Source organism: Ruditapes philippinarum, unplaced genomic scaffold, assembly GCF_026571515.1.
Source record: "Ruditapes philippinarum isolate M1 unplaced genomic scaffold, ASM2657151v2 ctg4051_1_1_1_1, whole genome shotgun sequence".
Taxonomy (NCBI): Eukaryota; Metazoa; Mollusca; class Bivalvia; order Venerida; family Veneridae; genus Ruditapes; species Ruditapes philippinarum.
The window spans coordinates 2,278-19,146 of NW_026851717.1; the positions used below are offsets into that span (position 1 = coordinate 2,278).

Consider the following 16,869-nt stretch of genomic DNA (forward strand, 5'->3'; position numbering starts at 1 on the left):
GTCATCTACTGATCATGACCAATCATCATACCAAGTTTGAAGTTCTTAGGCCTTAAGGTTCTTTAGTTATTGATCGGAAACCGTTTTTGCTTACAAGGTCAATGTGACCTTGACCTTTGACCCCTTGACCCCAAAATCAATAGGGGTCATCTACTGGTCATGACCAATCACCATACCAAGTTTGAAGTTCCTAGGCCTAAGGGTTCTTTAGTTATCACTCGGAAACCATTTGGTCTACGGACCGACGGACCGACAGACCGACGGACCGACGGACCGACAAGTGCAAAGCAATATACCCCCTTTTCTTCGAAATGGGGGCATAATAATGATTAAACTATTATTATTCAGAATTATTTATTAAACAAGATGGTAACAATTGACACAGTAGCTAACAAGATTATAAAGCATGTAAACACTGATTGAGATCATAATCTTAAACAAGCAATTATCATAGTATTGCAAGCAATCCATAAGTCCCCTACCGGTAAGAGCCCAAGCAACATTTTGAAGGGCCATTCACTTATGTTCCTATTTTAAGTAAATTTGTTGAAAAAGTTCTTTAAAAGTGATCACAGGAAACAGTTTTTATGTACAGACAGACGGACTGAAAGACACTCTAAAGTTATTTTTTAAACATCCCTGTTATCAAAATATAACATTTTTAAAATCCTATCATGATTGAAGAATTATAAATTTGTCTTTTTCAAATTGAACTTTGTTTTATGAATAAATAATACTTACCTGGATAAAAAAAGGAATAATTTACTGCCACATATGTCAAGTTTCATAAACATATTTTCAGTACTTTTTGTGTTATCACTGGATCCAGGTTATGTGTAAAAATTATAAATTTGTTTTCAAATTGAAGTTTTATGAATAAATAATACTTACCTGGAATAACAGTATGAATACTCTTTTTCTGATCCGCATAATAAACTTTCTCCCGGAAGTTGATAAACTTTTCGTGAGGCGCATGCGCACTCTCGGTAAGTTATCTACTTCCTCCTCCCACAGTAAACGTCAGTTCCTTTTCTGGCGAAAGTATTCGCCCCAGGACTGAAAGAAAGAGGGGAGGTTGGGAGGGTAACTGTTATTCCAGGTAAGTATTATTTATTCATAAAACTTCAATTTGAAAACAAATTTATAATTTTTATTTCATAAATAAAAACTTACCTGGAATAACAGTATGAATAAAACCAGATTTTACAGCAATGTAAGACTGGTGGTGGGAATCTTTCATAAATAATCATATACTTCAAAAAACTAAGAAATTCATTCCTACTCACCTTAGTAGAATGAAAAGAGCATGATCTTCATCATCTGTTTCTTCCAAACATATAAATGATGAATTCCTATTGCTTCTTAACAGTCATATATACAAATGTATATTTACAAAATAGTTCTATCCCACTGTATTTACATACAAACATCATCATGTAATGGACATCTTCCTCGATGTCTTGACATCTTTCTCAATGTCTTAACATAAAAATAAACAAAATATCCTGCGATCCGCAAGAATTAAGAGAAAAGTTCCAAATGAAGTGATTACACATTCATATAATCTGTATTTATAGTCCTTAAATAGTGCCGAGTAAACGTAGTTTCTCTTGACCAATCGGCACTCTCCATTATCTGCTGAAGTGAAGCACCTTTAAACAATGCAAAGGAAGGCCCAATGCTGCGAGTAGAATGACCTTTTATTTTACCTATGTCTTTACTTTGTGACTTGTAACAAAACTTAATAATGCTAACCAACCATCTGGATATGGTCTGAGCTGAAACAGGTTTATGGGGTTTCTTTGTTGCAATGAACAACTTAACAATTTCTTGGTCAGATCCTGCATTACGAAATTTTTCTGTTCTTTTTAAATAATGAAAAAGCACTCTTTTAGGATCTAAAGTCCTGTTTTTTGGTAATGCTGGAATGAAAATATTTCTATCCGAATGATTCGGTCTATCTTGCTTTGATAAGCCAGTTCTTATAAAAGTCAATCCTTTCTTCTGGACATTAACATAGTTTTCACCTAAACGTAACGATTGCAAATCACTGCAACGCCGAAAAGTGGTAATCGCCAACAGAAAACAAACTTTCCAAGTAAGGTAACGTAAAGATGCATCCTTCAGCGGTTCAAATGGAGCTTTCTTCAATGAATCTAAAATGAAAAGAAGATCCCATTCAGGTACTAATTTTTTTAAAGGAGGACGTTCGTTGAAAACAGCTCTTAACAATCTTATAATAAAAGGATGTTGTCCGATAGGTGTATTATCAACTGGGCCCAAAATTGAAGACAACATCGATCTATAACCATTAATAGTTCTGTATTTGAGACCTTTATCAAACAAATATGTCAAAAAATCTGCACATTCCGCTAAAGTGGCAATATACGGATCAATTTGTCTTTCACAACACCAGCTATTAAATTGTTTGAATTTGCTTTGATAATCCCTACGTGTGCCAGATCTCCATGACTTAGACAGTAATTTTCTTGTGTTTCCAGAAAGGCCCTTTGACGACCAATGTCTGTTGACAACAGCCATGCAGTCAAATGAAGAGACTCTGGATAAGGGTGTGATATTCGACCCCTGCATTGAGTCAAGAGCATTTGGCTGCATGGCAGATTGATTGGATTTGCAATTAACATTTTCAGTAACTGTGGATAATGATGTTGTCTTGGCCACTGATTTGCTATTAATATTATTGTACAATGATATTTTTGCATGTGACTGAGTACTTTGGGAACAAGTTGTGCTGGTGGAAACGCATAAGCAAAGAGATTTTCCCATGGAATTGACAGAGCATCTAGGGCAAATGCTTGAGAATGGTGTATCCAAGAGCAAAACAGTGGAGTCTTTTTGTTCTGGAAAGTAGCAAACAGGTCCATCATTGGATGACCCCAAAGCTCGAACAATTTCAGAACCACTGTCTTGTTCAAGGACCACTCTGTCTGACATACTCTCTCCCTGCTCAGTGTATCCGCCAACACATTCTTCTTTCCCAAAATATGAGCAGCTTTCAGCAAAATATTGTTCTCCAGGGCCAGTTGCCAAAGGCTCATAGTCATATTGCATAATTGGGCTGATCTCGTGCCCCCCTGCCGATTGATGTATTGGCAAACAGTTGTATTGTCTGATCGGACTAGAACATTTTTGCCCTTCAGCTTTGATAGAAAATGTTTGAGACTGAACATAACTGCTAACATTTCCTGACAATTTATATGAAGCATTTTTTCTGACAAAGTCCACTGTCCTTGACATGTCAAGCTGTTCATGTGACCTCCCCAACCGTAGCCACTGGCATCTGTGGTCAGTGTTATTTGAAAGTTGTCTTTCAGTAATGATCTGCCCAAGCCAATGTTCTGATCCAATAAGAACCAATTCAGATCCTGGATCAGTTGAGGTGTTAAAGGAATTTTTGTAGACAGATTCATTCTGATAGGGCTCCAATTTTTTAATAAATGAAGTTGTATAGGTCTCATGAACAGCCTGGCATTTGGAATGAGCTCTAGACATGAGGCTATCATTCCGAGTAGGACTAAAAAATGTCTTGCAGTGCATTGACCCTTTTGAATGTTTGACACCGCTGTTTTTAATTTTTCCAGTCTTTCCATGCTTGGAAACACTAGCCCTTTTTTTAAATCCCAATAACTGCCCAGATAATTGAGAGTTTGCATTGGAACAAGTTGTGATTTTTCCTTGTTTATGATGAACCCTAAATGAAAGAGAAGACTGAGTATTTGATAACGATCTTTCAACAATAACATTTTTGTTTTGTTTACTGCTAACCAATCGTCTAGATAACTTGCTAGACGAATATTGAATTTTCTCAGATGTGCGACTACCACTGAAATTATTTTGACAAAGACTCGAGGAGCACTTGTTGGGCCAAAACATAGTGTTCGAAATTGGTAAGTTACTCCTTGAAAATGGAAGCGCAGATACTTGGGATGATTTTTGAAAATTTTTATATGGAAATAAGCATCTTTCAAATCTATTGAAAAAGCCCAGTCTTCTTTTTCTACAAGGTTTAATATTTTTGCCAAAGTGTCCATCTTGAAATGTTGTTTGCGGAGATACTTGTTGAGGGGTTTCAAATTTATCACTGGTCTCATTTCCCCGTTCTTTTTTGGAACTAAAAATAATGTGCTGTAAAAACCTGAATTTGCTAGCTTTGGATTGACAACTTCTATAGCATTTTTTTCTTAAAGAGATATTATTTCTTGTTTGATTATATTTTGACTTTTTGCAGGGACACGTGTTGATTTTATGCCTAAAAACTGAGGTTTTTCCTCGAATTCTAACTTGTAACCCTGGCTTATCACGTCTAACACCCATTTGTCTGTGGTGATTTGTTGCCAATGTGATAGGAAATGAGACAGTCTGCCCCCAACAGGTATCTCCGGATATTTTACTATTACACTTACCAAGTCATTTTTCATCTGTTTTTGCCACTGGCTTTCCTCTACCAGATGGGGGTCGTCTCGTCCCGGAGCTATAACCTCTGCCACGAAACTTTCCCCGGCTGTCAGATCTTGAGATCTTAGGGATACGAAAATTGTTCAACCCATACGAAGAAGTGCTTGGTTTTTCAGTCAATTTCTCGATCGGTTGTTTCTTGTTATACTCAGAGAAATTACCAGATGCTGATAATTTCCGTTTCTTGTTCAGATCTGGGATTAGATCATCAACTTGTTTACGTTTTTCTTTCTTGTCTTTCAACAAAGTTTCTAGTTCTTTGCCAAAAACACCATCCCCTGACAAAGGTAAATTGTAATAGTCCCATTTATCAGTTTGTTCATGCAGACCTGTATCCTTCATACAACATGATCTTCTAACAATATGATGGAAAGCACCAGTTCTTCCAATTTGGTCTAAACACTTCGTACTCATAGCAAAAATATCTTTGACCATCTGAGAAGCTTGATCTCTTTCAAAATCGGTAGAATTTAGCATTTGAAGTAGGTTACCGAGACTTTGTTGTATATACATTTGAATAACGAGTCCTAACCGAGCAGCTTGCTGCCCTTTATATGCAACTTTTTCTATCATTTTAGCTGGTTGTGTATATAACTGTTTTCCTTTAGCAAAAGAAGCCCTAGGCCCATATCTTTTAGTAAGACATACTTCTACCATATCATCCAGTGATGGCACCTCTAGCAATTTTTCAGCATCTGCATCAACTGGAAAAAGGTCGAAATTTTCCTCGGCAAAAGCAGACAAAAAGTTTGGTTGTTTACATCTATAACCACTATCAATAACCTCAATCTGTGATTTGTCCAAGGTTAAACCCTTTTTCTGTTCAACTTTTTTAACAACTGCATCTTCACCGAACATTTCAAATAAACATTTTCTTGTATTTTCAGAGAGATTTTCCACATTTTCCTCCCTATTGTTGTTTTTGTCCAACATGGCGCTATCATTATTTTCATGAGCAGGAGAAATTTGACCGCCAGCAAAAATTGACAACATGTCAGAGTCAGAATCATCTTCACTGGAGTCAAATAAAAATTTGTCACGATTTCCTTTAGAATTTGACTTTTTTCTTTGTCCATTAGTATCATCATTTAACTGATTTGTCACAGTTTGTTCATTTTTTTCACCGGATTGTTTATCTAAAAAAGTTTGCAACATTTTTTCCAAATTACACATTCTGTTGCTCAATTCGTCGTATTTTTTCGAACGACTTTTCTTTTTGCCTTTGTCTTTAGTCAATAGCAATTTATTAGCAGTATTTTCTTCTGCCGACACGTAAGAAACGGTGTCATTTCTACCCGATAAATCTCCACGTGTTGGCGACGACATATTTTCGTCATGAGGCTCGTCAGAAAATCTGTCGTTTTCAGACGTAATTTCACCCTCTTCTGAATGATGACACGTCGCCATAAGACAAAACTGGATAAATCTCAAGTAGAAAAACTAATTTCCACTGAAGAAACTATTCAAAACTAAAAATTAAACGCGGACGAAGCGAATACTTTCGCAAGAAAAAGAGAACTGACGTTTACTGTGGGAGGAGGAAGTAGATAACTTACCGAGAGTGCGCATGCGCCTCACGAAAAGTTTATCAACTTCCAGGAGAAAGTTTATTATGCGGATCAGAAAAAGAGTATTCATACTGTTATTCCAGGTAAGTTTTTATTTATGAAATAAAATTTGCCATATTTTCAGTCTATTTGTTGCCATAGCAACCAGAATATTCAACATAGGAAGAAAAGAAAAAGACGTGCATAATCTCCATACTGCCATCTATCCATATAACAAATTTCATAAAAATATTTTCAGTACTTTTTGCGTTATCGCGGGATCCAGGTTATGTGTAAAATTTGCCATATTTTCAGTCTATTTGTTGCCATAGCAACCAGAATTTTCAACATAGGACGAAAAGAAAAAGACGTGCATAATCTCCATACTGCCATCTATCCATATATCAAGTTTCATTAAAATATTTTCAGTACTTTTTGCGTTATCGCGGGATCCAGTTTTGTGGACGGACGGACGGACTGACGGACGGACGGACGGACAGACGGACGGAGGGTAAACCTAAAGTCCCCTCCGATAAACCGGTAGGGGACTAATAATTGGTTTAACAGGGTAATCACAGTTAATCAAAGAATAATCAAATAGACAACATACAAAATGACTAGATTATAAAGCATGTAAACACTGATTGAGATCATAATCTTAAATAATTGGTTTAACATGGTTATCACAGTTAATCAAAGAATAATCAAATAGACAACATACAAAATGACTAGATTTTAAAGCATGTAAACACTGATTGAGATCATGATCTTAAATAATTGGTTGAACAGGGCAATCACAGTAAATCAAAGAATAATCAAATAGACAACATACAAAAGGACTAGAAAAGTACACATTATATAATTATAATGTTCAGATCAATGTCACAGAGTGTGCTCAAAACTGATATATCTACATGTACAAATAACTACATACATGACACTTTCATAACTGAACCTTCTGCCATTTTTTCCAAAGTAGAGCTCAACAAGGAAAGGTTATATTCGAATTTGCTTGGTGTACTTGTAATATAATAGGAGCAAGGGATAACTGCTCCACCACCTTTGTCCTCAGGTGCTGGCCAGGGAGGAAAGCTCTGACAGGGTTCACCAGTAGCAACAGCATACACACTGCCATCTTCGTCTAGCACAGTCCTGAAAAACCCTGCTAACACTCTGGGTGCATGTCCAATAGGCAAACCAGCAATATCTGATAATTTTAAGTGCCTCTGGTGGTCTGTAATCACGTCATGCAGTTTTTCATCGAACTCCTCAAGTTCTGGCAACCATACTAGACAGGCATCTCGATCAACAATGTTAGTGTACTCTCTGTCCACCCTAAGTTTAGTTGGTGGATCTGTAATTGGTGGTTTGATTTGGTATGCATGGTATCCCTTAACAACACTATTTTCCAGCACAATAGTTTTTAACAAAGCAAGATCACTTGCTTCTCAAGGGCCTTGAACTGGTTCATTGGTTTTTGCCTGAAAATAGTCAATACAGTATACAGAATAATGGAATTGCTAGGAAAGCTGTTTTTCTACCTAAAATAATAAGGTTGGTTTCATTTGTATGCCGTTTTCAACAGTGTTTCAGCAGTCATACATAATAATATAACCATGACTCAATAATACAGTGCAAACAGTGCAGTGTGGCCTATCGGGTTGGCTTATCAATCAATCCTTTCAATGACAAAAACTCTCTAAATGAACTGTACCATTTGTCTGTCTTCTCTTTTGTAAGTTTAGCTCTACAAGTTTCCAGTGGGGTTTCAGTTCTCATTTCAACGATGTGACTATTACGCCTCATGAATGCATAGTACCAGTCATATCCAGGCCTATTATTTGCAAATGGTGTTTGTTTCTTTTCATTGGTGACTAATTTCTGAACAAAGTCCAAAAAATCTCCCGGCTTTAACCCCATGCCTCGACTGGCCATTTCTTTCAGCCAATGTGCCATCGCCTCTTCTTCAGTTTTAGTGAAAATCGGCTGTGGACCATTTCGACTATCTAATTCAACCTCTCCAGAAAGACGCCTATGTAAATAACCATAAGATAAGCCATACAGTTCTGATGCTTTCCTGATAGTCACAGTTACCTCTTTTTTTTCTATGGCCAGAATTGCTCTCTTGCACCGGAGTGATTTCCCAAGTGAGCCCCTGTTGTACTTCTTTTTAACTGCGTTTGCTTTTTTGACAGCTGGACTCTGATGTTTTGGTTTCCCCATTTCTGAAAATAAATTACATATTTAAGTGCAACTGATGTTATTTGAAATTGCTTTTAATTTCACCATACAACAGGAAATAAAAAATGAAACACATAAATATATTTTGCATGAATAACTCTGTCAGTCTGTTAAATAAAGTTGTAATTTAAATACATTCAGATAACATTCTAACAAAAAATCACATTTCAAACAAATAAATCCTCAATAAATCAGCTATAATTCAGGAAAAATATCCCAATTATCAAAACAGTAACACGTTTTAATTTACAACATTATTAAACATCAATTGTGACTTGAAATCAGCTGTTTTGACAGTCCAAAGTGCTTTTGAGAACACCCCCAGTATGGAAGGTCACGTGATCCGAAACTAGCCGAACGACTGCTTTCATTTCACGGCATGTGACTATTGTCAAGAACAGGTGATGGTATTTTCGCTTATTTTGATTGACAGAGGACATGTTTGTGAACATTTTGGTATATAAACATGATGTATTGGTTCAATATTTACCGATTCACGAGGCCCTGTTCACAGAATCGCCATTTTTTTCCCGTACTTTTTCTGGAGTAAATGTGAAGGTCACTTGTCATCAGTAAAAAAATCATGTCATGAAAATCGCTTTTGGTAAATAAATAACCGACAATTTCTCCAGAAAAGACCATTCTTTCAAAATCAAACAACCATTTCAAGAAATATTTACCACATGTTTAACAATTTTATTAGATTACTGACAGTGGTCCCGAACTAACTAAGATCCGGAACACCCTAAACGACTGTATCAGACTTCCCGAAAGTTAAAAAAACTGTCAGACATTCGGTCTGACAAACCATGAAAATCTGTCGGACCGAAACGAAATCTGTCAGACCAAATAAAACTGATCAAAATCAAAGAAAAACTTGTGTTTGTATTTCTAAGACACTTTTTGTTTTTAATTTTTTCGCCGTAAAAATGGGCACATTCCGTACAGTGCATTTTCATCTCCTCCCTATCATACACCAACGATTCATGGTCCTGCTTCCATTTTTCATTAAATTTTGTCTCAGGTCTATTCTTTTCATCCTTTTGCTGTTCTGCGCGCTCCTCTGACTTAGATTTTCGTTTTTTCCCAGGTTTGGCAGCTTTAGCGACGCCATTTTGTATACATGCGGCTTGGATAAAAGCCGGACATTCGGACCGATCCGGAATAAAAAATCGTCGGACCTGATCAAAATTTATCGGACATGTCCGTCGGACCGACGTATTTCGGGAAGTCTGCTGTATAGATCTATCTAAATGTTCAAGAGATCAATTGATAATGAATCATTAATTAAAGAATTTATATTCATAATTGTTTGTGTAATCAATCAAGCAAAATAGATCTAGGGTAATGTCGTCATATTTCGGACACTTTTTGCATTCTGCGACCAATTTCATTCGTCTAGCTGCGAATATGTATTTAACCGTCTGTAGCCTATTTAGCCGGGAACTATGCTATGTAAGGATTTTATACTGGCTCCCAGCTGCAAATTACATGTTTGATTTATTTAGAAAATTCACAAATTGTTAATCGAGTAAAATCGGGGAAATACGAACAGAAGCGGGGAATTTCGGACACATTTTCATTTTTTTAAAAAGTAACATTATCGTCGCCAGAAGAGACTTAAACATATTTTATTTCTTTTTTGACATATGTATCAGTTCATTTCACTTAAGGCACAACATTAAAGTGATTCTTTTTTAACAGTTTCTGTTAAATTCAACAAGTAACAATCATTAACTTCTAGGGCATATGAGTGTGCCACCCAAACAATGCTTTGGTCCTCTTCACAAATGTCACATAAAATCTTGTACCGTTCATATAACATTCTTAATGTACAAATATTGGAGCAGACGAAGTCTCTAAGATAAACAAATATATCGTCAATCAGCGGATGGTCGTAAAGGTATTCACAATTGACCATAGTGTCTAGTATTGCTTTCATTTTCATATACAATGATAAACTTCCAAAAAGTTCTCTATCTCCAGTGATTTTCTTACTTGTATAACAGACTCCGAAAAAAGGCCTCTTCCCAATTGAAATTTTCTTTAAAATCATGCAGTTTTCCCAAAAATCTGAACTTAAACCAGCTTTTTTACTTCCCAAATTAGCAATTTTAGCGATAATTTTTCCCAAAATCAAGAGGCTCAGGCCTCTTCCCAATTAAGTGAGAAAAATCACTGATCTCTCAGGTGAGCAGCGGTTGACGTGTTCATATTTACTGTAAATAGACAAAAAACATAATATAATTTCAATGCGTAAGTGAGAACTTTAAATATATTCATTTTGAATAGATTATTTTACAGTTTGTCTCCTGATCGTTGCTTTGTTTGTAATGTATATTGATATGTATTTTCTAATCTTAAAATGTTTGAAAATGTCGATCGAAGAATATCAGGTAAGCAGCAGTTGGCGTGTTCATATTTTCTTTAAATAAACACTCACAAAAATTCAGAATATAATTTAAAATGTATAAGTAAGAGCTTTTTAAAAAAGAATAACATAACTGAATATTAAACAGAATTATTTGGAATAGATTAGTTTACGTTTTTTTTCCTGATCGTAGCGTTGTTTTTATTGTATATTGTTATGTAATTTTCAATCTTAGAATGTTAGAAAATGTCGAAGAATAATGTGCAAAAACTGATTCTGTAATAAAATAAACCCACCTTTAAATTAACATTGATCTTTTTTTAAATCCTGAATAAATTTCACGGCCTTTTTTACCTCTCTCGCATGGCGACGTTGCTCTTTTAATTGCAAGATGTTTTCTTTATCAAGCTGCTTCTGCCTCTTTTCAGCCAATACTTCATTGGACGTGAGAAGCCTGTGCGAAGTACTAACGGTACTTTTCCTCTTTCTTTCATTTACATTAACATTTTGTGGGACATTAAATATGGAATCAATGTCAACATTCCAATTGCACTGTGGCAAAGGAGCAAGTGCATTCAACTCATCATTCTGGGATTGATTTTCATTGGGCAAATAATTTTCACTACAAAAATCCCCACCAGAAAGTTTTATATCTTCAATAATAATCTCGGGAAATAGAGGAAGAATGTACGAAATTTCTTGATCAGTGGCTTCATGAAGTTCTACGGCTTCATTAGGGTAGTCCGAGTAAAATTTTGGAGTAAGGATAGATATATTGCTCGTAGATGATATGGATGGTACAATCTGTGTTGCACAGGGGGTAGGCATTTCATACTGTTGGTCAGGCAAGGGTTCATAAGGGATAGACGTACTTGATGAAGCTAGGTTCAGTGTAGTATTAACTTCTGATACGCCAACATAATTCTCTTCAAGCGCAGTCGAAGTCATTGTAGACAGGGCACTAGACAACTTTTGGGGACAGGTACCCATACCCTCAGGAAGGGGAATTTTGCGTCATTTTAAGACAAAAAGGGGAATTTTAAGCCATATATGAGTTCTTTAAATTAAGGTTTTACACTAACTCTTGGCACAATTTCCTACCATTACTTACAATAGCTAGTATATTTATTACTATAGACCTAACAAATAAAACATATCACATGAAGTTTTTCTTGAGATAGGCTATCTCATTATTTTCTTTATTGCTTTGTTATTGTACTTGACTGACTCAGACATCAATCAGAGCTCCAGATATATGTTTTGGCCAAGGGTTTTATACCCCTCAAATTCTAAAGTGAGAGGTGAAGTGCAAATTCTGAAAAACGTTAGGGTTATATTAAAATCTATAACAAGCATAAAGCATTTTTGTTTATGATAAAAAATTAAAACTGACAGTTGTTTTTGTTGCTGTTGTTTTTTAAAAAAAAACTTGTACAACAAAAATTGAATCAGTGCAACAAGCTCTGGAAAGGCAGACTTTCCTAGGCAAGGGTATGTTGTACCCAAGTGATGGAAACACAGGAAAATTATTTCCTATTATAGTCATTAATTGTTTCTTTATTTTTAAAGTTAAAAATGTATCACACTATTTTGCAATCTGCACTGGTCAGTTCTTAATCTATTTTCTAAATATTTCTGCCTGTTCTTTAGATTGAAACAATTATAACAATGAGAATTGAAATAAGAATTAATAAAAATAAACAAGAAAGTTTTATGCCTTTTCTAAAAAAGGGTTTGGTTTCAGAGAAAATTGTCTGTAACTGTAAAACTGGGTACGAAAATATTTGAGTACAAAACTGCAAGAGAAATAAGTTTTTTCCAACAACAACTGACAGAAATTAAAATAGTTTTGTTTATTAAATAGCAGAATATGACAATGTATGTCTATTCTCTAAACAAATTGAATATAAGGTAAACTCCTACGATGATTATCTGCCACATTAATTTTGTCAATAATTTTACGAGAGTTACCTCCCTTCTACATTTCTCACTTCCTGCAACTTTCGGTTTTAACATACAGCGTTATTGACAACTGTAATTTAGTTTTCAATCCATTGAAAGTTAAACAGAAATATATTTTATTTTTATGAAATGAAAACATCACTTTTTTGTTGAATATCAAACATTTATACTACAATTTTTTTAGGGGAATTTTCTGCTGAAATAGGGGAAAAAAGCATATGATTTTAAGAGGGGAATGGGGCCGATATTCGGCCCCAAAAATGGCCAAACGAGTGCCCTGGTAGAGGTGGGTGTAACTGATGAGGTGATGGCATGCAAAGGCTTGTCAAACATAGTCGATGGTAACAAATCCTCTGTACGTAAAGCACGTGGATTGAAGGGGTATATACCACATGATGAAAATCCGCTAGTTATATTTTTTTCAGTCATGGCACGTTCCCAAGCCCGTGCAATGATCTCAGGGAATTACCATTTATTTATAGTGTGATGAGGACTAGCTGAGAGAAATTCAGTACAACCTTCGTTGTAATATGCACTAAAAGGGCCAAACACACTCTTGTCAAGTGGCTGAAGTTTGTGAGTAGTATGGGGAGGGAGAGCCAGAATTTCAATATTGTTATCTTTGGCAATTTCCAGGAGTGCATGTGCTTCATGTGACAATGACCATCACAAATCAATAATTGGGGTCTAGCACTGCCGCAGAAGGGAAGAAATATTTCTTCAAACCAGTCCTTACATATAGTTTCTGTCATCCATGCATTCTCTTGGAAGGCCCATTTAGTCCCTTGGGGCGCTGCAGCCGTGTTCCATGAATATAGTGACCGTTGGGTCTTACCTTTCACGATCATAAAGAGGAGGCATAGCTTGACCACTTGCACTTACGCATGCCAGGATGGTGGTGTTGGTCCTTTGATTACTAGTACGACCCGGCAAATTTTTCACCCCCTTTCTTGCAACTACACGGACTGGGTTGTGCTCAAATTGTTTGCCTGTCTCGTCCATGTTCCATATTTGAGATGGCTTATTCTCAATTCCAAGACTGATAAGGAGTTTACCAAGATCATCTATATATCGGTTAACAATAGTTGGATTAAGGCACCTGGCTCAAGATGTACCCAACTTCTCTGGCTTACGGATTACAATAGATGGATGTCTTCTCTTAAGACCTTGGAAATAACCTTTGCCTGGTATTCCATTTTTGAATGGAGTTTTGAGACCCATTTTTTGGCATAATCAGCCTGTTTTTATCAAGAAATCTCGCCTTGGACGACCAGATTTAGCATCAGAGGCAACCTTCCCTGTTAATCTGTCACTTAATGTTGATTTTGGTATCCCATAATGTTGTGACGCTTTACGCAATGACATTTGACCAGATTTTATGACATCTATTGCTGCTTTAATCAAATTGTCGTCGTATTTTTTATAGATGTTTTTAGATTTTCTAGCCATCTCAAAGATCTGAAACCGAAAGCTATGCTTAATAAATGTGGTTTAATAGCAACCAACCTTAATATACGAGGACATATTTCAAATGTTCAGAACATGATCGGGGAAATTCGGACACTTAATTTTTCTTATTTTTAGGGATTTTAAAGTATATTTGCACATATCTTCGACAATTTCTACATTTAAAGACAAAGTATGTCATATGTCAAGCACAAATAAGACAGTGAATAATTGTTTTATGGATAATCGTTGAGAAATATACTCACCGTGATTCTTGTTTGAATTTTCGCGGTTTTAAACTTTCCGACTCGGTAACGAAAAGGGAAAGAACCCAGTGGGCCTGCTTGATTAGGATTTAAGAATACATAATAATTCACATTGTAGATAAGGATATTTGTATTCAAAGTAAAAGTAGGTTATTTAATTTAATCCTATGGCGTATTAGTTATAAGATATTAGATTTATACAGTTTGGTGTCCGAAATTGTCATCTGTCCGTATTTGCGATCCTTTATCCTACTGTAGTAGACCCGAAGTCTCGCGGAAAAGGGCAAAAATCGGCCCCTGATCGATCAGGGGCCGATTTTTGCCCTTTTAACATATTTTACACATATTTTTGCACTGGGCCGATTTGGTTTTTGGCCGAAACGTTTGGCTTAAGGTTCAAAATTATGTCTAGAGGAAGTGGATTTCATGTGAATAAATTATAAGAATTCCAAAATTTTAGTTTGGTAAAACAATGTACCTCTGCCATTTTGTCCTTATTTATCAGAACCGTCTACAAATTTCCCATTCAATTTCCCGCGTTTCCGATTTTCTCCGATTACCACTAAAATACGCAATGGAGATTTTTTGCCTAAAATGCGAAAGTGACTTTTAAAAACGAAAGTCAGAGAAAGCACAGACATATATATCAAAAAAACTTAACATTTTTTATAAGCCGGTTTGATGATATAATTTTTTTTTTCAAAACGGCTAACATTAAGTTTTTTTGATATATATGATCAGTACATGTGCTGGGATTAACAAATGTACATTTTATTTGGATTTTAAAGGCGTTTTTACCTCCACATCCCAAGTGTCTGTGAGAGAAAGTGACCAAGGCCCCCACAGTCATATTAGGCTGAAACAGAACTCATTATTTGTCCTAATGGGTGAGAGAAGGGCACTTTAAAACACATAATGAGTGAGAGAAGTGCCATATATGATCTTAAGGGTTGAGAGAGAAGTCATTATTTGTTGGGTGAGAGAAGGGCACTATAAAACATAATGAATGAGAGAAGTGTCATATATTATCATAAAGGTTGAGCGAGAACTCGATATTTGTCCTAATGGGTGAGGGAAGGTTAGTGTAAATAGCATAATGAGTGAGAGAGGTGTGATATAAGGCTGAGAGAGAAGTCAATTATTTGTCCTAGTGGGTGAGAGAGGGGCACAATAAAACACATAATGAGTGAGACAACTGTTATATATTATCCTGAATGTTGAGAGAAGTCATTATTTGTCATAATGGGCGAGGGAAGAGCACAATAAAACACATAATGAGTGAGAGAAGTGTCATATTAGGGCTAAGAGAGAAGTCCTTATTCTTCCTAATATGTGAGGCAAGGCCACATCAAAACACATAATGAGTGAGGAAGTGTCATATAAGGGTTGAGAGAGAAGTCATAATTTATCCTAATGGGTGAGAGAAAGCACTGTACATCACATAATGAATGAGAGAAGTGTCATATATTATCCTAATGGTTGAAAGAGAAAAACAATTTTTTTTCCCAATGGGTTAGAGAATGGCACTTTAAAACACATAATGAGTAAGATAAGTGCCATATTAGGGCTGAAGCAGAACTCATTATTTGTACTTGTTGGTGAGAGAAGGGCACTATAAAAAACATAATGAGTGAGGGGAAGTGCCATAAATGATCAAAAGAGATGAGAGAGAAGTCATTATTTGTCCTAATGGGTGAGAGAAGGGCACTATAAAACATAATGAGTGAGAGAAGTAACAAATATTATCATAAAGGTTGAGAGAAAACTAGTAATTTATCCTAATGGGTGAGGGAAAGGCACTGTAAATAACATAATGAGTTAAAGAAGTGTCATATAAAGTCTGGGAGAGAAGTAATTCATTATCCTAGTAGGTGATGGAAGGCCACAATAAAACACATAATGAGTGAGACAACTGTTATATATTATCCTGAATGTTGAGAGAAGTCATTATTTGTCATAATGGGCGAGGGAAGAGCACAATAAAACACATAATGAGTGAGAGAAGTGTCATATTAGGGCTAAGAGAGAAGTCCTTATTCTTCCTAATATGTGAGGCAAGGCCACATCAAAACACATAATGAGTGAGGAAGTGTCATATAAGGGTTGAGAGAGAAGTCATAATTTATCCTAATGGGTGAGAGAAAGGCACTGTACATCACATAATGAATGAGAGAAGTGTCATATATTATCCTAATGGTTGAAAGAGAAAACAATTTTTTTTCCTAATGGGTTAGAGAATGGCACTTTAAAACACATAATGAGTAAGATAAGTGCCATATTAGGGCTGAAGCAGAACTCATTATTTGTACTTGTTGGTGAGAGAAGGGCACTATAAAACACATAATGAGTGAGGGAAGTGCCATAAATGATCAAAAGAGATGAGAGAGAAGTCATTATTTGTCCTAATGGGTGAGAGAAGGGCACTATAAAACATAATGAGTGAGAGAAGTAACAAATATTATCATAAAGGTTGAGAGAAAACTAGTAATTTATTCCTAATGGGTGAGGGAAGGGCACTGTAAATAACATAATGAGTTAAAGAAGTGTCATATAAAGTCTG

General features: G+C 35.8%; 4 protein-coding genes across 4 annotated transcripts; all 4 read right to left on the minus strand.

Annotated features, from left to right (window-relative positions):
- Nucleotides 1-896: 896 nt before the first annotated feature.
- On the minus strand, nucleotides 897-4,145 carry LOC132737942 (uncharacterized). The gene is made up of 2 exons (XM_060725325.1): nucleotides 1,287-4,145; nucleotides 897-1,056 (listed from the first exon to the last, which is right to left on the minus strand). The coding sequence occupies exon 1, from the start codon at nucleotides 3,892-3,894 to the stop codon at nucleotides 1,549-1,551; it is 2,346 nt and encodes a 781-aa protein (XP_060581308.1). The 5' UTR covers nucleotides 3,895-4,145; the 3' UTR covers nucleotides 897-1,056; nucleotides 1,287-1,548.
- Nucleotides 2,020-6,022, minus strand: LOC132737949 (uncharacterized). Its single transcript, XM_060725336.1, has 2 exons — nucleotides 4,425-6,022; nucleotides 2,020-2,156 (listed from the first exon to the last, which is right to left on the minus strand). Exon 1 carries the CDS (start codon nucleotides 5,881-5,883, stop codon nucleotides 4,429-4,431), a length of 1,455 nt encoding a protein of 484 aa, XP_060581319.1. The 5' UTR covers nucleotides 5,884-6,022; the 3' UTR covers nucleotides 2,020-2,156; nucleotides 4,425-4,428.
- A 557-nt stretch (nucleotides 6,023-6,579) lies between these two features.
- Nucleotides 6,580-7,641, minus strand: LOC132737964 (uncharacterized). The gene is made up of 2 exons (XM_060725359.1): nucleotides 7,626-7,641; nucleotides 6,580-7,467 (listed from the first exon to the last, which is right to left on the minus strand). The coding sequence occupies exons 1-2, from the start codon at nucleotides 7,639-7,641 to the stop codon at nucleotides 6,950-6,952; spliced, it is 534 nt and encodes a 177-aa protein (XP_060581342.1). The 3' UTR covers nucleotides 6,580-6,949.
- On the minus strand, nucleotides 7,443-8,951 carry LOC132737956 (uncharacterized). Its single transcript, XM_060725351.1, has 2 exons — nucleotides 8,755-8,951; nucleotides 7,443-8,248 (listed from the first exon to the last, which is right to left on the minus strand). The coding sequence occupies exon 2, from the start codon at nucleotides 8,244-8,246 to the stop codon at nucleotides 7,677-7,679; it is 570 nt and encodes a 189-aa protein (XP_060581334.1). The 5' UTR covers nucleotides 8,247-8,248; nucleotides 8,755-8,951; the 3' UTR covers nucleotides 7,443-7,676.
- Between the last annotated feature and the right edge of the window lie 7,918 nt (nucleotides 8,952-16,869).

Bases quoted from the DNA above. Each gene is read 5' to 3' on its own strand.
- LOC132737942 (XM_060725325.1), bottom strand. From the start codon at position 3,894: ATGTTTTGGCCCAACAAGTGCTCCTCGAGTCTTTGTCAAAATAATTTC.
- LOC132737949 (XM_060725336.1), bottom strand. From the start codon at position 5,883: ATGGCGACGTGTCATCATTCAGAAGAGGGTGAAATTACGTCTGAAAAC.
- LOC132737956 (XM_060725351.1), bottom strand. From the start codon at position 8,246: ATGGGGAAACCAAAACATCAGAGTCCAGCTGTCAAAAAAGCAAACGCA.